The sequence below is a fragment of the Canis lupus genome, chromosome 1 (assembly GCF_003254725.2).
Source record: "Canis lupus dingo isolate Sandy chromosome 1, ASM325472v2, whole genome shotgun sequence".
Lineage (NCBI taxonomy): Eukaryota > Metazoa > Chordata > Mammalia > Carnivora > Canidae > Canis > Canis lupus.
The window spans coordinates 27,750,244-27,772,797 of record NC_064243.1 but is presented as its reverse complement, the minus strand read 5'-3'; the positions used below and the strand labels follow the sequence as shown (position 1 = coordinate 27,772,797).

The 22,554-nt window shown below is 35.1% G+C and overlaps 1 protein-coding gene across 4 annotated transcripts in view; it reads left to right on the top strand.

Moving 5' to 3' along the window:
- The window catches only part of HBS1L (HBS1 like translational GTPase), an 87,236-nt gene that overhangs the window by 29,824 nt on the left and 34,858 nt on the right, over positions 1-22,554 (top strand). For 3 of the 4 annotated variants that reach the window (XM_025422340.3, XM_025422342.3, XM_049112895.1), the window contains one exon: positions 18,613-18,721. In XM_025422340.3, coding sequence (XP_025278125.1) covers positions 18,613-18,721 — 109 coding nt within the window. The remainder of the gene's footprint in view (positions 1-18,612; positions 18,722-22,554) is intronic. The other variant, XM_035710503.2, reaches the window with a different exon arrangement.

Genomic DNA, 22,554 nt, shown 5'->3' with positions numbered 1-22,554 from the left:
TTGCTCTGATGATGGCCACCTGTGTGTGTGTTCCTGAAAATTTTGTCTGTGCTGCATTATGCATGCCGTTACATAGGTTGGCATTGTATAAAATACCACTTATTCTTGAGAAACAGTACCTAACTTAGAAGTTTCTTTTTTTTTTAATATTTTTTAAATTTTTATTTATTGATGATAGTTACAGAGAGAGAGAGAGGCAGAGACACAGGCAGAGGGAGAAGCAAGCAGGCTCCATGCACCGGGAGCCCGATGTGGGATTTGATCCCGGGTCTCCGGGATCGCGCCCTGGGCCAAAGGCAGGCGCCAAACCGCTGCGCCACCCAGGGATCCCTAACTTAGAAGTTTCTATGAGGAGTAAAGTAACCCATGTGGTGCTGTTGGCACAGTGTGTGGCACATGGGAAATGCTCAGGAAGTGATAATTGACTTAATTCAAAGAAATAAAGTGCTCTTTTACTACCAACTAAGGAACAAGTGCAGTTAAAAGGTGATTATATTCAAGTCTAATGCATTGGGGTGCTTAAATGACTTTTGCTGACATTTTTGGAAAAATCAGTTAATTAATGTATAGCATATTAGTTTCAGAAGTAGAGTTTAGGTAGAGATTCATCAGTTGCATGTAATACCCAGTGTTCATTACATCAAGTGCCCTCCAGCCACTGACTTTTTTAGGCAGGAATTTTTCATTAATGTTTTATTAAAATACTATAATTTCATTTTCCTTGTAATACATTGTCAATTAGAGTATTTCCAGCTCTTTTTTGGTGATTTTATAATATTCCATGATGTGTCTGTACTACAATTTATTAAAGATTTACCATATAAAAGGACATTCATTTTATTTCTACTATTTGTTTCTATGATCGACGCTGTTTGTAGAACATCTGCGAACTTATCTTTACAAAACAAGGCTTTTGATTTTATGAGATCTCCTGTTAGTGGGATTGCTGTTTTGAAAGGTATAGTGTTTGCATTAAATAGGTATGGCCATTGCTTTATGAAAGTTATTATGGTTCATGCCTTTTCCAGCAATAGGTATTAGTTCTTTTCTTGATTTTTAGACAGCCTGACAAGTGAGAAGTTAATGTATCACTGCTACTTTAGTTTGCATTTCTGTGATCATTAATGAAGTCAAGTATGTTCATATATTCATTTGCCATGTGAACTTGTTCTGTGGATTACCAATTGTATCTTTTGCCCATTTTTAATTAGGTTGTCCTTTCCTTATTTGAAGTCTTTATGTTATGGATACTAATTTTTAAAAAAATTATTATTGAAGAATAGTTGACATACAATGTTGTAGTAGTTTCAAGTATATAACATAATGATTCAACTATACATTACTTCGGGCTCGCCACAGTAAGTGTAATCAACTTCTGTCACCATGTGACATTATTACTGACTTTATTCCCTGTGCTGTAATTTTCACCTCCATGGCTACTATGTATTTTATAACTGGAAGTTTGTATCTCTTAATCTCCTTCTCCTATCTTCCCCACCCACCTCCCCTCTGGCAGTCTGTATTTAAGAGGTTTTTTTGTTCATTTCTTTTTTAGAGGTTTTTTGTTCATTTGTTTTTTAGATTCTACATATAAGTGAAATCATGTGGTATTTGTCTTTTCTCTTAGTTCACTTAGTATAACATTCTCTAGGTCTATCCATGTTGTTGCAGATAGCAAGATTTCATTTATTATGGTTAATATTCCATTGTGTGTGTGTATGTGGTGGGTGTGTTTCACATCTTTAGCCATTCATCTATTGATGGATACTTGGGTTGTTTCCTTGTCTTGGCTATTGTAAATAATGCTGCAATAAACATTGTGGTGCACAAATCTTTTCAAATTAATGTATTTATTTCCTTTAAGGAAATACCCAGTTGTAGAATTGCTGTATCATATGGTATTTCTACTTTTAACTTTTTGAGGAGCCTCCGTACTGTTTTCTGCAGTGATTGTACCAGTTTTTACATTCCCAACTGTGCACAAGGGTTCCCTTTTCTTCACATCCTTGCCAGCGGTTGTTACGTCTTGTCTTTTGAATACTAGCCATTCTGACAGGTGTGAGGTGATGCCTCATTGTGTTTTTGATTTGCATTTCCCTGATCATGAGTGACATTGAGCATCTTTTCATGTGTCTGTTGGCTTTTTGTATGTCTTCTTTGGAAAAATGTCTATACATATCTTCTGCCTTTTTTAAAATCAGATTTTTTTGGTGCTATGTGAGTTCTTTTTATATTTTAGATAGTAACTCCTTATGGGTTATCATCATTTGTAAATACCTTCTCCCATTCAGTAAGTTGCGTTTTCATTTTGTTAATGGTTTCCTTCACTGTTACTTTGGTGTAGTCCCCACTGTTTTTGTTTCCCTTGCCTAAGTAGCCATTTCCAGAAATATGTGGCTAAGGCCAGTGTCAGAGAGAATTTTTTTTTAGTCCTATGCATTGTAAGTAATTTTCCCAGTCTTTATTTTTATTTGTGATCTCTTTTTCTATAAAAAAATTTTTTTTAAATGTAAAAACTTTATGTCACTGTATCTGTCTTTTTAACTTACTGGGTTCTAGTCTTGGATTTAAAAAAAAAACCTCCAAAAACCTCAATCTGTAGGTTATATTCTAAATTTTCTTTTGAGAGAATTATGTGAATGTTTTTTACTTTTTTTTATGTCTGACTTCTGATTCTTCTGAAGTTTATTTTTGTGCATATGTAAAGAAGGGTAAACTTTATTTTCTTCTAGATTTCCAATACATCAGCTAAGACTTTCTTTAAAATGGCAATAATAATGTTATCTACTTCAAATGTAGTTTGATTTATTTAACCTAGCTTCTACCATATAATCTCTTAAAGCAGTACTGGTTTCCCTTATCTTCTTCCCTTTATTAATTGCTTTAAAATTTATTACATTTGTTATCAGGGAGTTATTTTTGTATATGAGTAATGTATGTTCCATTTGAATCACTTATTAGCTGTGTGCCTTTAGCAAATTACTTAATGTTGTGTGTCACAAGTTCCTCATTTGTAAAAGTAGGTTAATAGTTCTTATTTTTTAGGATAGTTACAATGTTAAATGAAGTCCTGTATTAAACCATTATAGCATTTCTTGGCACATATTAGGAAACTCATTAAATTTAGTTATTCTACATTGTTGAAGAGGTGTTTCTCAAATATACATTCATGCCTAAATTTAAGACATGATGTATTAACAAGATTTGTTAGGGAGGGTCTTAAGGGTAGATAATCCCAGGAATAGGAATATAGATGAGATTTATCAGGGAGAGTTTAGAATAAATGAAACAGAAGGTCTAGGAAAGAAGGGTAAGAGACACTGATATATATGTTTTTTGAAATATATAATTTCATTTTATAAAAGAAAGAGGCTTTGTTCCTAAGTCTGGTCTAACAATTTTTTTTATCACAACAATATTAACAAAATGTAAATGGCTTTTTTAAAAGGAAAATTATTAGTAATGTAGTATTGTCTTTAGTCCTTATCTCTTAAAGTAGCAAGAATTTTTGTTGCTGTGGAATGGTTAATGTACTATAATTTAAATTTGCTACATATATTAGATTTTAAATTTTGTGGATACTGCTTGAAGGTATATAATTTAATGTAATATACAGGTTGAAACCTGTCCATCTAAAGATTTTAATTTTTAAAGATTGCTGGCTCAGCAATATTTATATTAAAATCTGATCCCAGTGAATATTTTGGGGTAAAATGCTTTCTTCTGTGTGATAGCAGGTAGTGGTGCATGGTGGATTTGATGAGGCAAATTTTGCTATATGAAGGATGTTTTAAAGTGAAAAAATAATTCATACTGAATAAATCACAGTTAGTGCAGCTAAAATATTGAAGGAAGTGGTTTATTCTCTGTAACCTAGCTGGTGTACTTTTTGAATGTACATCTAGTAACTAGAATTTAAATATGTAGTCAGATTCACTGAAATGAAATCATTTGTATTTGAAGTAGTTGTTTTTCACTGAAAGTTTAACAATGGTTTCTTTGAAATCTTGAAAATCTTATTTTTGTGTGTGAGTACCTATATGTACTCTGGTGTATTTGAAACATTTTTAGGGACAATAATGATTGATGGCAAAAAGTATACTTACCTGGAACTCCCACCTCCTTTTCTTTCTAAGCAATCTTAAATGCTTTTTAAACTCAAGATGTTTTAATCCAAATGACTTTAAATTGTAAATTTATCTTACCTTAAGAGTCTGTTATAAATTTATTTTAATTTTCTATCTTAACCTTATAAATACAAAGAATTATTTTCTCCTTTTGAAGTCTTTCAAATCACCTATTCATCTCCTATTTTCCTCAGTATCAAAATAATATATCCTTAATTTAGAAAAAGGAAAGAAGTCACTTATGATTTTCTTACCCAAAGACAATAGTTGTATGTTTGGCCACATTTAAAAAATTTTTTTCCTGTGCATATTTATTTACCTTTTATTTTATTAAAGTTTTTAACACAATTATTATACATACAATTTTGTATCCTCTATGTTCTTTCTTTACATTTTATATCTGTGCACACACATTTTAAAATGTAGAATCAATTTTTTTACATCCCAGTTTGGTTCAGAGAATACTTGAAAAACATTGATTAAAAAATTAGAAAAAAAAATTAGGAAAGCATTTTAAATTTAAAACAAAAACTATGTTCTATGTTAGTATTTTTACATCTTTTAGGTAATATTCAAATTTGAAATTACTTAATACCACCAGGCAAACAAGCCTATGCTTTTAACATGTCCCTTGTAATATTTCTCATGTTTAGTTATGGATTTTACATGGAAAAAATCAAACATATCTTGCATGTTTTTATTGGATTTAAGAATATTATTTCCTAGATAGCAGTTTTCATTAACTAGTACCCTATTTCATGTGCCTGATAGTATTAAAATGTTAAAAACTTTCACAGTTGGGGTTATTTAAAGATTAATGATACATACTTGGGGGAGAGATTCTCACTGAATAGGCTAACTAGTTATTTTTAAAAATAGGATTATGAGGTCAGGAACCTTAAAAGGTCATCTGAACTAATTTCCTGACTTGAGGCAGATCTTCAAACATCTTTTTAGTTATGAACCTGAAACCAGTCAACAAGAGGTAGGTGGTTATAATTTGCAAAGAATGCCGATCTGGATTGGTCAAATTGTATAACTTACATAAACTTCACTTCTTCATCTCTAAAATTATTTTTATATCAGATAAGTTATTCTGAGTTATTTTTCTATCTCAGGGCATCTGAGAGAAACAACACTTTGTCAGCATCAGTATCTTCCAGTGACAAGGATTTTCCATGGAAGAGGGGCAAGGATGGCCTTGTTCTTTCCATCCACCTTCTCTTCCCAGGCTGAGAATCACTGGCTTAGAGAATATATTAGTTTTTTCCATATGCAAAATTATATCATCTTAAGTATTTAAGTGCCTAGTATGTATGTACCAGACATTGGACTGGATGTTGTGGAAAACATCAAAAAGTACCCTTCTGGAGCTCATAGGTTAGTTGGAGAGGTAAGACACATACTTTATATTGATATTTTACAGTATAATCGGAAAATAATATATTCTATATGAGAATATTCAATAAGGATTTTTTTTAAAGATTTTATTTATTTATTCATGGGAGATACAGAGAGAAAGAGAGGCAGAGACACAGGCAGAGGGAGAAGCAGGCTCCATGCAGGGAACCCGATGTGGGACTTGATCCCAGGTCTCCAGGGTCGCGTCTCGGGCCGAAGGCAGCACTAAACTGTTGAACCACCCGGGCTGTCCTACAATAAGGATTTTTGACTTCAAGTCATATCATTTTGGTCTGGAGTTATCATTGGTAAGAATTTGGGAATATCATGTGTGACCTAAAATTGATAGCCTTTAGCTTGGATATATGCTTTAGAGGCTAAATGTCACTTTCCCCTCCTAAAATCAGCATCAGCAAGAGGTTAAGGGGTTAGTATGTGTGTATTTGTTATTAGGGGGAAGATTAGCCTATCCTTCCAGTTTCCCATTGAAAATTAAAATTATGTCAAACAGAAACTTCTTTGGTAAGCAGAGAATGATTTGGCTACTAAGATTAACCAAACAGATTCTTGGGAGATTTTGAAACGCAAACATTAAAGGAAATCAGAATTACTGATTTTAACAACTGACCAGAAGCATCTGAGTAGATACTAATGATTAGCCTCACTAGAATCACAAAATCATCTTGACAAAGCATTAACAGTTCAGATAGACAGTTGACTAAATAGTTTTTGTATACATTTAACTTCAAAATAAACCTAGTTCAATAACCTTGGGAGAATCACAAGAAGTCTGGAGGAGGTGTAACCACAACCAGAGGGGAAAAGAGAACCTGCCTTGGAAGCAGCCTGGAGAAAAGAAGCACAATTTCCACTAATTAGGCATGTGATCTTTAGAATAATCTACTCAAATTTTCATGTGTAAAAAAGAGGGACTGGACCACATGACTTCTAAGAATATAGCCCACAAAATTGCATGACTCCATGAATCTAAAATTCCATGTAGGGATTCTACAAGGAATACAAATACTTTCTGCCTGCCCCTTTATTAGTCTGAGTTCCTCTATTGCCTGCCTTCTCAACCTTCCCTTTCTTTTCCCAGGTCATAAGTTGCTTCATGTGTTGTAATGGGGCTCTCCTTTCTTCTGCTCTGCAAACATGATTATCCAGGTTTCTATCCAATTTCTCTATGCCTTAAAAGAATCTCAGGCCTAGTGTGTTCTGTATTCATAACTAATTTAGAGTCCTAGGGATTAAGACCTCAATTTTTTGTCTCCCTAACAATTCATCATCACAATGTATGAATGTATTTTCCTCTCCTGCCTGTTTACTCTCACTTGTTCTGTATGCTATGGTACGTGCTCAGCTGTAATCATAGCATTTGTCTCCTGCAAAATTCTCATCATTTCCTTGTCTGTATTTCAGTCCTGTCTGTCTGCATGTCCATCACATTTAGCATGAAAGCTAGTTGAAAACAGAGACTATTACTCATCTTTGTGTCCTCAGTGCCAAGAACATGTTACAATTTAACTTGCAAAACTCTAAAGACCTGAGATAGTATCTAAGCAGTGTTTAAAAAAAAAATAACTTGGTGGCAATCCCCATCTATTTAGGAGGAAAAGCAGTCTCTGTGTGGACTGCTGTAATTTTGCACTTGATGAAAGAACCAATCAAGAGAAGCAAAACCCTGACTAGCAGATTTCTCCTAGTTCTCAAGAATGTGTTTTCTATTTGGTAATGACATAACCATCTGCTTTTTCTTCTTTGCTGGAAAATTTGGAAACTGTTATTTCTCTCACCTGCCTACATACGTACAGGCATCAACTAGTCCTAATTTTACCCTATAACAGCTTGGATATCCCTTTCTTTGTCTCCATCCTCATCTTACTCAGTGCATAGAATTTCTTACAACAGTTTTCTAACTGTTCTCCCTCCAGTCTTGTCTTAATACATTTTCTGTGCTGTGGTGAGAGTAAGTTTTAAAAGCTCTGATATTTTACTTCAGTGCTTTAATTCTGTGTGGATCTTATATTTCAAAAATTATGGCCTATATGTTATACATGGCCATAAGTGTGTTACCTCTTTTTCTGTTCTTATGTCTTACCCACTTAACCTCTTCCCCTATGTTCCAGCCATGCTGATCTACAGGCAGTCATATTGTTTCAGGCATTGTGTCTTGTGTCCCAGTCCTTTTTTCTTTATTTTGTCCTCCAAGATTCATTAGCAATATTTTAAAGGAAACCTCGCCTAATTCTTTTAGTGTGTGTGGGTTGGTACCTTTCCTATACACTCACTGTGCCTGCATTATCACAGTTCACGTGGCAATATGTGTGTTATCTCAAGTAGACTTCTGTTTCTTGAGGATAGGAATCATGTATTATTTCATCTGTTTATCCTAGTATCTAGCACAGTGTTACACTGTTGGCATTTTTCTCCTCCTCATCATGAATTAATATGTGATTGCCAGAGAGTAATTTGTGTCTGGATTCCGTGGTGTCAAATGAGGAAAAGGAAGTTGGTATTTTGGTGATAGCAGAGACTCACAGACTGCTGCTTTCTGACATTACTCTGAAGTACTGAGTACTTAATATATGTCAGGCATTGTTCTAAGCCCTGTAAAGGGCTGTGTTGATGTGTTTAAATCTCATAACATCCCTATCAGGTAGATCCTCTTACTGTTATTTTATAGATGAGGAACCTAGGCACAGAAAGAAGTTAAATAACTATAACTCACCTGAAGTAGCAGAGCCTGGATTCCACCTGGGTTATCTTGCAGCAGAGTCCCATGTCTTACCTACTTTACCAAACTCTGAGTAGTAAACTGGAGGATTTTGACATGGAGTGGTTATGGGAGTTCTCCTGTGGGAACATGAGAGTGCACATGTATCTCTAGGTACTTTATTCTGTTGCCAGTTACACAGTGGAGAAGTGTTTTTACTTCATAGGCTCTCAATAAATCTTTGTAGTAAGAATCTAAGAGTCTTTGATCATACAGTGCTAAAGTTGGCCTCTGTGATTCATGCATTATCAAGAAGCCTTGGCTTCCTTGTATTAATAGTTTTCATGAAATTAATGGCATTTGTATGAACATGAAAATAGCATGGGCTTTGGCCATAGATGTGAGAAAACGAGTTGTGTATGCCCAGAAAATTCCAGTTTGCTTATGGGAGTAGTAGGGAAGACATTAGTCTTATACAGTAAATCAGCCATGAGATCCCAAGGGCCTGATCTAAGCTAGGGAAGGAAAGAAAAGGACAAATTTGAGAATTAAAAAAAATTTTTTTTAAAGATTTTATTTATTTATTCATGAGAGACATGCAGAGGGAGAAGCAGGCTCCTCATGGAGAGCCAATGGTGGGACTCCATCCTGGGACTCCAGGATCACGCCCTGAGCTGAAAGCAGACTCGACCACTGAGCCACCCAGGCGTCCTGAGAAATGTTTATGAGGAAAAAGTAAATAGAATTAGTATTAATTGGATATAGAGGTTTTGAGAAAAGAGGGAATCAGAAGTCAACAGCTATAGGGTTTCAAGCTTGACTGGACAAGAAAAGGCAAGATCATTTTATGGGCAAGAGGATGAGTTAGGAGATGATCTATACATTTGAGGTGGTGATTATAGGGTGTAGAATATGTATTTAGTGCTTTATCTAATACTATAGAGCAGTGCTTAACTGGAAGTGATTTGAGGCCACAAGGGGACACTTGTCTGTATCTATAGACACTTTGGGGATGCTGCTAAACATCCTGTGATAGGGAGGCCAGCTCCTGAAACAGAGAAAATCCTGTCCAAAATACTAGTAGTACCAAGGCTGAGAAATCCTGCTCTAGAGAATGTGAGGCCTGCAGGATAGATTTTACCGTGACACTGTTCAAAGAAGTCACATTGATAATTCCCTTTTAGTTTTCACCCTTACTCCTTTAGAAATATGTCAGAGCATTGAAAGAGCTACCAGGAAATGATTTCTTTTGTTCAATTCAGCAATCAGCAAACATGTATAAATGATGTACAAAATATACATTGCAGAAAATAGAGAAATAACAAAATTTTCAGCCATCGCTGTCAAGGAGCTTCAGAATCTAAACAAGGGGATTGCTTAACACAAAAGACAAACTGTGTAGAGTGTTACTTTCAGCTCTTTAGAGCATTCTGAAATATAATTGTCATTGAATGATTGGGTAAACTTTTATTTCCAAATAGAACTTTTCAGTGATATATGATATTCAGGATCATTGATGGATTTTGGGATGTGATATGCTGATTCTAAGTGTTACTGTCAAGTAGGATTTTACTTTATTAACTTCTAAGAAAAATCAAGAGCATCTCTGAAGAATAGTACAGAAAGAAGTTTTTAGTGTTTTGAAGTGTTTGTTTTAATTTGAACACATTTCACTTAAACATTTTTTTTAACTATTTATTTGAGAGAGAGAGAGCATAAGCTAGGAGTGGGGCAGAGAGAGATGGTGAAACAGACTCTGCACAGAGCATGGAGCCCAAAGCAGACTGGATCCTAGGACTCTGAGATCATGACTTGAGCCTAAGTCAAATGCTTAACCCACTGAGCCACTCAGGCGCCCCTTCACTTAAACATTTTTAATTATAAAAATAATACAGTTGTATCACAGAAGTATATAAATTTTGAAATGAAAGTTACTTCCTTTTAAATATCACTCTTTAGATGTAATTACTTTTAAAAGTTCACTTCCATTCTTGTGGACGTTTTAATGTCATGAGTATAGTGATATAGCGTCTTTGCTATATAATATTGCATTTGCTTTTTCCACTTAATGTGCATGGTTTCCTTTCCGTGCATATAGGTTTAGTATGTTTATATCTGAAGCCAACTATTTCCATTGTTTGGGTGCATCATAATTTGTTTGACCATCATCTTACTGATGTACACCCACCATTTTTTTGCCATTATAGACAGCACCACAGTAAACAGTCTTGTTCATACAGTGTTGTACAGGAATGTTAATATTTTTGCAGAACACATTACCAAAAGTATAATGTACTTAGTAGACTTCTTTATTCTATCACATTTTTCCCTGCCACAAGTACACCAGGCTGTGCTCTTGTCAGCAGTGTCTGTTAGCACTCTTTTCCCTTGGCAACTCTAGATGCTAATAAAAAAGGAGAAATATTTCTACGTATTCCTCACCCTCTGTTCTCCCTCTTCCAACACTTCCCTTTTTTAGTCCTCTATCCTAAGTCCCTCTCCCATTCCTGTCTCCCCTTTCCTTTGCCACACCTTTCTTTGACTTACATATATTGACCTGGTTGGTTTTTTTATTGTTTACTTTTTTATTTCTGAGTTGTTTTCTCTTGTTGGTTTGTATGAGCTCCTTTATTATATATATTAACCTTGTGTATATTTCCTTATATACTTTATGTTCTCTTGTGGTATCTTTAGTCAGAGAGAAATTTTAAAATTTTTATATAAAACTTCTCAGTCTTGAAGATTATAAATAGATTTTTATGCATTTTTTATTCATATCTTTGATCAACAAGGAATTTACATATGATACATAGACATATGATAGAACCTTTCTTTCAAACGAATGGCTAATATTCCTAATACAACATTGAATGACCCATCCTTTTCCCATTGATTTGAAATATCACTTTGCATATAGTGAATTTCTGTTTGTAACTATATGTGTATGTGTGTATACACATACATATATATATACACTTACATATTTTTCTGTATATCAAATGTTATTCTTATGTATAATAAATATAAGCATATTCCTATTAATTGGTTCATTTGCAGATGCTGTATTCTAATTCATCAAGCTATTCCCCATTTTAATTTACTCAAGCTTTATAAGAGGTCTTGATATCTAGTAGTTCAAGTCCCCTATTATTATTCTTAATTTAAAAATTTTATTGGTCATTCTCTCACATTTACTCTTCCAGATGAACTTCAGCAGCACTTGGCTTGTTTGTCCCCAAAATAGTCCCTTTGGATTTTGTACTACTGGATCATTCTTTTTGTTGTTGTTATGTACTCTTGAAACTTACTTGCATGACACTTAAGCAAATTAAAAAAAAAAAAAAGAACTGGGCTCAATCTAAAGGTAAGGTACACTTTTGTGTAACTGTCTGTTTATAACTAGGCCCAGTCTTTTTTCAGAATTTTTGCCTGGTTGACCCTTAAGTATGCTTTTTTTCCTCAAGTTGTTTTTGCCTCCCTTTCTTTACCAGGGTCATGTCAAATCTTATTTGTTAAGACTTTTCTAATTAGGCACATACTTTGAATTCTCTTTCTTAATGTTTCTACAACTCATCTCTACCACTTTTATAATTATCTCAGGGTAGTGTATAAGCCCATTGAGAATAGCCACCATGTGATTCATATTTTTTTAAACCCAGTAATATCACAGGCCAAGGTTGTATAGCCTTTCTCAAATCAACCTATTTGGCCCTCCATTCTCCTAAAGTAGATATAATTATACCTACTCTGCAAGGTTGTTATGAAGGCAAAAAAGCACGTAAGCACTTAACAGGAGAGCATATGAGAGTGCCCATAGTAGGACCAGATGGGCTTCTAGAATTAAGGTCTCTAAACATTAGGAGATGGCTCATATTACGTGCATGTAAAGGTAGAGAGTAAATTGAGGTTATTGTCCAAAGAGATCAAAGATAACTTGGAAAAGCAATACAGATCATTTCATGTTTTGAAAATGTAAAACTCTTAGGGATTAATCATTAAACTCTATTTACTGTTTGTTGTGGGCAGAGCACTGTGTCATGTGCTGTGGACTATGAATATATATATGTATAAGACCATTTCTATCATCCCAAGAGCTGGTAATCTAATATTGAGTGTGCTTTAAAGACCAAAGAAATAAATCAGAGGCAGGTAAATCATGTGGATATGCCAAGTGTATGTTTTCAGTAAATTCAGCAAGAGTATGGTAGTTGTGTAGTGCTGGAGAGATTGAGCTTTGTATCCTTTAAAAAGGCATTCACATTAAAAAAGATCTTCAGGACAAGAGACCTAGATAATTTTTTTTTTAAAGATTTTATTTATTTATTCATGAGAGACACAGAGAGAGAGGCAGGCTCCATGCAGGGAGCCCGACTTGGGACTCCATCCAGGTCCTCAGGATCACGCCCTATGCTGCGCTAAACCACTGAGCCACCCAGGCTGCCCAAGACCTAGATCATTTTGTATTTAAGAGAAAACTTAGACACTGCTATTTAGATCTTAGTTGAGAAAAAAAACAGTGGAGCCCTGGAGGAGAGCAGCCCATTAAGGAATAACTGCAGGGACAAAAGATGACTGGAGTAGGAGAAAGGTGAATTGGATAGGTAGGTGAGATGATTAAGTGTGGGTCCTGCCGTTTACCGTGAAGTCACTTAATTTCCTTATGTCTTTTTGTTGTCTATAAAACAAGCAGGTTAGGCTTGACCAACTGGGTAAGCTGTTCTTTCCATCCGATTGAAAAATCAAAATGATTGATTCTCCTCCATCCTCCTAATGGAGAGGATGAACACTAGTCACTAATATGTGATTCTTCAGAATGCATATCTTTTTGGTGACAGGGTTTTTACATGACTTGAGGGAGGACATTGATTATTTTCCCTTCAAATAGCACATTTACTTTTACCTCCTAATGAGCTATTTGATTTAAAATCATTTTAGTGGTTTGGGAGTCATAGACATCTACTAAACTAGAAATCATTTGTTTCATTGTAACAGACAGCCCCCCTCTTATGATTCTACTTAGATTTTTTTGACTTTGCAATAGTGCTGGAGTGATAATGCATTCAGCAGAAACCATACCTTGAACTTTGATCTTTACCTGGGTGATAATGTACAATTCTCCCTCATGATGCTGGGCAGTGTGACAGGAAGTTGCAACTTCCAATCAGTCATCTGATCATGGGGTGTCAACAGCCAATATGCTTACAGCTATTCTGTACCCATACAACCATTCTGTTTTTCATTTTCAGTACAGTATTCAATAAATTATATGAGATGCTCAAAACTTTATTAAAAAATAGGCTTTGTCTTAGATGCATTTTCCCAACTGTAGGCTAATGTAAGTGTTCTGAGCATATTTAAAGTAGGCTAGGCTAAGCTGTGAGGTCCTATAGGTTAGGTGTATTAAATTCATTTTCGGCTTACGATATTTTCAGCTTATGATGGGTTTGTTGGGATGTAACCTGTTGTAAATTGAGGAAGATCTGTAGATGAGAAAACTGAAGCTAGTGAAATTAAGGGAACTGCTTTAAGCTATAAGGTAGGTAGTACATAGTGGCAGAGCAGGAACCAGAATCCACACTTCTTTTTTCTGTGAAAATACCCCTTCTGTGCTGACATTTCTTGTTTTGACTTTCTGAAAATTCAGTGCTCACTTTTTCAGGTGGTTATGTAGTGAATGAATTTCTAGTTGGTTGGGGAAGATGGGAGAAAACAGTAAACATTTTATACTTTTATGTGATGAATTCAAACACTCATATGTATCTCTTAGTGATTCATGACTGGTTATTTTAGTTATTAGTTTATTTCTAACCTATCACATTTTTGCCTGCCATCAGGGTGATGGTAATTATGAGAGGAACTTCATAATGTGGTTGGATAAGTGGAAGTGTATCACATTGCTATTGACAATAGCTCAGTGGAAAGTTTACTGAATGTATCTTTTTTCTTTGACTTTGGATAACATCAGATTGAAATGAGCATATTTCCAAAATAGCCCAAGTCAAGCTTAACTCTCAAGGGGAGAATTATTGAACCCTTTGAAATAGTATGCAAAATTTTGTGTGTATGGTGGGTGCATTTTTCTGGCAAGCGTGCCCCATTGTTTTCGTGAGCTTTTCTAAAGGAATGTGTGACCCAAATAAAAAGATTTGAGAACTATTGCTTTAAGAGGCTATATTCAGATCTATAATACTAGACTTATTTTACTATGAAAAAAAAAGGACTTTCACTTAACTGAATTTTTGAAATACTACATCTTGTATTTGATGTCTTCTAGATAAGAATCACTAGAAATGAAAGTAATATATATTTATTGCATCTGCTAGAAATACTGTAGAATCATTTTGTGATTTTTTTTTAAAAGATTTTATTTAGAGACACAGAGATAGAGGCAGAGACATAGGCAGAGGGAGGTGGCTTGATCCCAAGACCCTGGGATCATGCCCTGAGCCGAAGGCAGATGCTCAACCATTGAGCCATGCAGGCATCCCTCATATTGTGATTTTTGTGCTTTAGACCTTCTGTGTCATTTTATGACCGACCTACTTTAAAAAAAAAAAATCAAAATTACAGTTTTTCAATGTACTAAATGTAGGAAGTGGGAATTAGTCTTGGATGGCCCAGATTGAGACATTTCTGTGCTTTATGGGTCTTCTCTCCACAGATGTCCAAATCCACCATGCCTCTTTTCCTTGTCTTAGGATGTCCTCCCCACTTACATACACTGCCACCACCACCACCACCACCACCATCATCTTCATCAGTGCTGTGTGTTCTCCTTTTTTATCCCTTTCTCATCCCTCTCTCATCTCTACTTTTGCCATAACTCTGGAACTGCTTTTTTCATAAAAATTAAACCCCTCTGTAATTCTTAATCTGTTTTCTTAGTGGTTTTTCCAATCCTTGCCTTACTTCACTTATACTCCCTCCAGTCTTGGGATCTGAAAAGTCAGCTTTGTTCTTTTTGCTGCCTTTTCCAACATCATTATTCATCCATCCTTTTTTTTCCTCTGAAATCTCTGCTCCTTTGAAATTCCTGTCTTTTGCCTTAAACCACCTGTTTGTTGGTCCTCACTGCTATTATTTACTGAACAACCTCAAGTCCACTCTTCCTTGTTCATTGAATACTGGCAGTTGGCTTACAGTGTTCTTCTTCATCCTCAGCTCTTGATGCATCAATGTGGAAAAACACCAACAAATGCTGCACCTGGACTTGAATTCCTTGACAACTTGATTTCCAGTGACCTTCACCTTCTCAGCAATTCACTATAATCTTCCCTCCTCCGGAATTATGAATTCACAGTCCTGTTCTGACCACCACCACCTAGTTGTGCTTCTCATAGCATGACCTTTCCTTGACCTATGGACCTCTCTTCCTTATTCCATTGCATCAGTGCTTTTCCTTTGTCATTTTATTTGTTTAATCCCACTTAGCATTCATGATTTATAATTTGAGTAACGTTTCCTCCCATTTTGCCAGTACCTTTAACTGCCTTATTTCTCTGCTTTCTCCTTGCACCGGTTGGGTAGAAACATAATCCTGAATGAAGCAGTTAATGTCTTCCGTGTGCCTGTTCCTAAATGGGTGAATGTTGCTAGAAAAAGTCACAAAAAAGGCAGATTGATTCCCTAATAAAGGTATTACCACAGATCTTTTCAAAAAGGTGTTTGAGTATAGTTGACCCACGATGTTATATTAGTTTCAAATGTTATTATCGCTAATTTTAGGTGGGCCTTCAATACTGTCTGACAGTTCTCCTTTGTGCAACAATTATTGAAAACTATTTGTTTCACCAGCCTTTTTTTACTTTCCTTGTTTACCCTCAGTCTCACCAGGCTCCTCATTATGGAGAAAATAGAAGCTAACCATTAGAAATTTTCATCATCTAGCTCTTCATACAAACCTTCCTCCTATTACAGCAAAAAGAGCATTTTGCCTGCTTTAGTTTAGATCAGCCTGACCTTCATATCTCAGCCCTTTCTGCCTTCTCAGGAATTCTAAAATATCTAATGTGACCTTTTCTCTTCCTAATATTCTTAACCAGTCCCTCTCAATTCTGTCTTTTCTATCAGCGACCCTTTTGCTACCATTCTACCATAGCCCTCCTCCCTTTCCAGCCAAACTTCTTAAGTTTTCAAGTTAAGATATGTGCAAATGACATATCTATAATCACTCATCTAAAGCCCTTGGGACCAGATTTGACTCAGAAATCAGAAGTTTTGGGATTTAGAAAAACATTAACCATGTATGTCCTACTTGTCTATGGTGTGATAACCTCATTGGGATGGGGGAAAGCACCCTATAAACATCACATTGTGATTTCCGAGCTTGAAATGGATGGCTTGTCACTTTACGTGGGATAAATAAGGGATATAAATAGCCTTCATGTCAGTCCAGGTCAGGTTTTGCTTCCAAATTGAAATAAAACAAAGACCTTAATTTTCCAGAGCTTTCAGGTGTTAGAATTATGGATTAGAGATTATGGCCGGGTACTGCCTCTGTTTCACTTTTTTTTTTTTTTTTTTTTTTAACCCATTCTGGCTTCTTGTTTCACTTCCCCAGACTGGTGATGCCAGCTCCATCAAATACTCTTCCCTTGGCTTCTTGGCACCCCATCCCCCCACCCCCCTTCCTTGGACCTCCTCAGGCTCAGCATCCTCCATCTTATGATTTAAGGCTGGATTTGTTTCAAGGCCCTGTCCTAGGTCCACTTCTGTTCTTAATTTATATTCACTTGCTTTGTGATCTCACTTATGTCTGTGCCTTCAACTACTAATTATGTGCTGATGAATCACAAATAAAACACTCCAGCCCTCACTTCTCCTTGAGCTTGACTCTGTCCTCTCCTCTCCTCTCTCTCTTTTTTCCTCCTATCACTTGCCACCATTTTGGTGGCTTCCAATTTTGTCAGAACAAATGTTAGATCTTTGACATGGCCTAAAGGGCCATGCGCGGCCTGGCCACTGCTCCCACTTCAGCTACATTAAGTTAGCTCTGATCCCTTTCCCTTCCACTTTTACTTCCTCTGAGGTCCCACACCGCCTCCCACTACACACTACTCTCTGTTCACAGTGCTGTTCCTTTCTGTGGAGGTCATTCCTACTCATTTTTGCATCATTGCTTAACTCTTAACTTTCTGTGGAAGCTCTAAATTGTATGCCCTGTCACCAAATCTTATGACACTATGTACATATTCTAACACTAATAAGAATTTTATTTATTTTTTAAAGATTTTATTTATTTATACATGAGAGACACAGAGGAAGAGAGAGAGGCAGAGACAGGCAGAGGGAGAAGCAGGCTCCATGCAGGGAGCCTGATGTGGGACTCAGTCCCGGGACTCCAGCATCATGCCCTCGGCTGAAGGCAGACACTTAACTGCTGAGCCACCCAGGTGTCCCAAGAATTTTATTTTTGATTAGTTAGTGCACTTCCTCCATGAGATGTAAGCTCCTCAGCACAAGGATTATGTTTGGTTTTGTTTACTGTTAGATCTCCAGCATAGTGCTTGGCATATAATAGGCAAATAGTAAATGTTTTGTATGCATTATATACATTAATTTTTTTTTCTAATTTAAAAAGTAACATATATATATATATATATATATATATATATATATATATATATATGTTAACCAGTGTAGCATGTGCAGTTTCCATTTCTAAGTGGACCCAATCCTGATGGTAATATTACTGAAAATTATAAAGATACTCTCTAAAGAATTCCATGAATTACAGGTATATTTTTTAAAGGATCAAATGCATAAACATCTTTTGTCTAGCTCATAATTGATATTGTTCTGAATTCACTTTTTCTAAGTTGATTCCCCCCATATTCTTGTTAGATATCAAATATCTTACTAAACCTAGGATTGTATGCAAGTAAAATATATGCAGTGTCCAGCACAGTTCAGCAGATGCTTACTTTGTTCATCAGTTTATAGATATCACGAGATTAAAAATAGCTTAGCCATCTGCTAACTGACCAAACAATTTTAGTAGTGTGAAAGGGCGTGGTGGGGGAGAGGGATCTAGGGCCTAGGTATTCTGTCAGAGTGAGGCTCTGCAGAAACCACCTTGTGACCTCTTAATACTGAAACTTAAGAGTCAGTTCAAAATTAGGAAGAGATTTGGTGGAAGTTAAGCATAACAGAGTCCCAATAGTAGGGGGTTTCCCAGAATATAGAGTGACAAAAGAATTTCAGCATTTTAATGTTCACTGAATGTTTTTAGAGAAAATATGTATAAAGATATAAATTCTATAAAACTTAATTACCATGCTATATATTTATGTACTATATAATGTGTAGCAAATGTTTCTAGAAATCAGTTTCAATTAATTAGCCTTTTATATTTTGCTCTCTAATTAGGAAAATCAATAGATTCTCAGTCATCTCGAAGTGAATCTGAAATTGTGCCAAAAGTTGCCAAAATGACTGTGTCTGGAAAGAAGCAAACTATGGGATTCGAAGTGCCTGGGTAAGTTTTTAAGCCTTCCCCCACTTTTTTTGGAAATTGGTATTGTCTTCCACTCAACTGTCAGAAAAGAGAACCTATTTTAATAAATTTTGCTATGTTGGTGATGTTAAAGTATCATGGGCCATCAGTGCGACATGATACAAAGAAAAGGGGATGATAAATTAGGCTTGATACCAAGTAATGTATGTTACTTAATCTATCTCACTGTCAGTTTTCTCATATGAATTAACTAATTTAGCAAAAACCCTCTATTTTGTGTAATCTAGCGCTCTGAGCTAGGTAATCCTTGTACCACTAGATGGCGTAGATAAGCAGTGTTTGGGAATTAAATGTGGTTGGTGAATCGTAATCATTAATTAAAAGTTCTTTTTCTAACTGTACTCTTTAAACTCTTTAAGATTTTCAGGTTGAATGAAATGGATCACTAGAACAAAGGCATAAAATACAAAATGAAACATATCTAGAATTTCAAATATGCTGAGAAATGATAGATCCCTACATTAGTAGCATTCATTTATTCTTATCACAATCTTGAGGATTTTCCCAGGAGTTTTTGTAGGCAAAGGAAGTTGGTTGCTTGAGGCTTAACAGCACAGTTTAAAAACATTAACTTTAAACCGCTTTAAAAATTTTCAGATTGTATAATCATTTCTTAAATCAGTTACTTATAGATTGCATATATTTTGTCTGTCATTTAGAAAGAAAATCATTATTATCAAATACAAACAAAAAATAGAGGATTTTAAAACAAATTCAAGAAATTTAAACCAAGCAGCTTTATTTTTTTTCTCCCTTACAACATTGTTTTATCTATTAAATTTCATGAGTCTTGGTTGTGAAGAATCTTAATGATCACTTAGTTTAATTTTTTTATTTTATAAAAGCAACACTTTACTAGATTCCAATTCAGTGAAGGAAAGAACTCCATAATCAGGACATAGTAGGTATTCAGTGTATGTTGAATGGATGAATGAAATTTTAGTGAGTGACATTTAATGAATTAAAATGAATGGCATTTTAATTTGGGTAACTTTAGCCCATTAAAATAATTTTGAGTCTGATTTATTTACCAAAAGCTTAATGTAGTCTTTTCTCTCTGAATTGGGGTTGGATTGTCAGAATCATAAATTCCTTTATTATTCCTAGATTATTTCCATTGAGAGGAAATAACTAAATAAATATACAATTCCTTATTCTAAGGATTTTATAATCTTATTGCAAAAGGTTTTGAAAGTCTTAGAAAGCAACATGCTATTTGCATAAGCCCAAATTAATGTATCATGTTAGAAGTAAATCATAGTTGTCTATGGGAATAACTATAAAAGATAATAGATAATAAATGATCAAGAGGGACACCTGGGTGGCTTAGTGGTTAAGCATTTCAGCTCTGGGTGTGATGGTGGGGCCCAGGAATTGAGTCCTACATCAGGCTCCCTGCGAGGAGCCTGCTTCTCTCTCTGCCTATGTCTCTGCCTTTCTCTCTGTGTTTCTCATGAATGAATGGGTAAAATCTTTGGGAAAAAAAAAAGTGATCAAGAAAAAAAAATAGTAGTTATAAGTAAGTAATTCTTGACAACCTAACTCTATACTTCACAAGTATAATGCAAGCCTTTCAGAATCTTACAAGACTATATGCTTCATGAGGACAGGAACCATTAATTTTAATCAATGTATTTGTTTCATAGAACAGTTGTTTAAACATTTATTGATCAAAGTTATTGGGGAAATATTTTTTATCTTAAAAATAAACTTGGAAATATGTAAAGGTGAAAAAAACAGCCTGTGAGTCAATATTTTGATATAGCTCTAGAAAAGAACTCATTAGAACATTAGAGGTCTGTAGGTATAAGTCAGGATAATCAGAAATGTATAATAATATTGCTCAAGGACCAAGCTATATTTGTGTCAAATACTTATATAGGGTTTTTTTAGGAAGGTTATGTATACTAGGATAATACTTAAGCTGTTATTCTGATTTTATCTTGGAAAAGCACAGAGAAACATAATGAAACACTTCTGAGTCAAGATTTCAGCATTGTAAATACCTACATAGTGTGATTCCCAGTGGCAGCTCCTTAAAAAAGGGTAATGCACTACTAAGAAGAAATTAAAACAGCAAGGTTTTTCTGCACTAATATTTAAAGATAATAAATGCTTCTCTAGAAAAAGCTTATTTAAGTATAAATGATTAGAACCTTGCATAGAGAACAGATACTCTTAAATCTAAATTATTAGCTTCCCCGTCTCATTTAAGTAACTCAACAAGAAAAATTAAGCCTCTAGATTCATGTAGAAATATTTCCATTTTTGGAAAGATGATTTAGGAAAAAAACTAGAGTAGTTATTTTATAATAATAGATAAGTCTACAAAATTATATCAGCACCTGAAAAAAACATTCAACCAACTTAGTCTTTTTCTTTTCTTTTCTTTTCTTTTCTTTTCCTCTTTCTTTCTTTCTTTCTTTCTTTCTTTCTTTCTTTCTTTCTTTCTTTCTTTCTTCTTTCTTTCTTTCTTTCTTTCTTTCTTTTTCTTTCTTTCTTTCTTCTTTCTTTCTCTTTCTTTTCTTTTCTTTCTTTTCTTCCTTGATTTAATTTATTTATTAATGAGAGACCAAGAGAGGCAGAGACATAGACAGAAGGAGAAGCAGACTACCTATAGGGAGCTTGAAGTGGGATTGGATCCCAGGACCCGGGGAGCCAAAGGCAGATGCTCAACCACTGAGCCACCCAAATGCCCCTAGTCTTTTTTTCATGTCAGTCAGTAATTACAGCCTTTCTAGGCCTCATCTTAGACATTTTTCAAAACCTTAAAATACTGAATTTTATTTTATAATATGTATAAGTTTTTACTAAGCACAGACTTACATATGATGCTTTTCTAATTACTTTAGTTATTTCCTTCTAACACTATACAGTTTAGTGAACTAATTTATATTTTACCTAGAAATTACTTGAATGTTTTCATGAAACCAAGAGAAAGGCAACCCTTTCGTGTTACTGAATTGCAAAAGAAATAATCAAGTCAGACCCAAGCCCTTCCAATGCTGGGCCGGCTGAGCTTCAGGTCTCTATCCACTCTGTCAACCATAGTTGTTCTTTCCCTTTTTTTTTTTTTTAAAGACTTATTTATTTACTCATTAGAGAGAGAGGGAGAGACACAGGCAGAGAGAGAAGCAGGCTCTTCACAGGGAGCCTGATGTGGGACTGGATCCCCAGACCCAAGGTCACGCCCTGAGCTGAATCAACTGCTGAGCCACCCAGGCGTCCCAACCATAGTTGTCCTGCTTGTATCTCTTCTCCATACTGGAGTTAAATGCTTTCCTTTGAAGAAAAGCTTCTATAACTAAAAACAGATTTGAAACCAGAAATTGTGATTTCTCCCAGGTCTGATCAGAACCAGAGCCCTAGTTATTTTGGTTGAACACTTTTATGAGAATTTGTAGAGATTTGTTTGTTTGTTTTGACTTGCCTAAATGCAGATTTGTCATGTTTTGGTTTTAGAACTAGCTGTGGTCATTCAAATATTTGCAAATTACAGTCTAAGATTTCACTTAATTTAGCCTTTAGAATCCTTCAAAAGAACTGGAACCTTCACATACTTAAGTTTGTTCCCTGTGGTTCTAGATGAAGCTAATCTAAGTGGTGTTAACGAATGAATGCCAAAATTGTTAGTAGAGATTTGCAAAAGCAAGAGAAAAGGGGAGAGTAGATATGAGGTTTTTAATGAAGTTGCAAATATAACTAATGTGACCCTTTCCTGAGGCCTAGGATGAAGGGTCTGAGTTGAGACATAAAAATGCCCCGAGAAGGGAAAAAGGAGTCTGCTTTTTGTT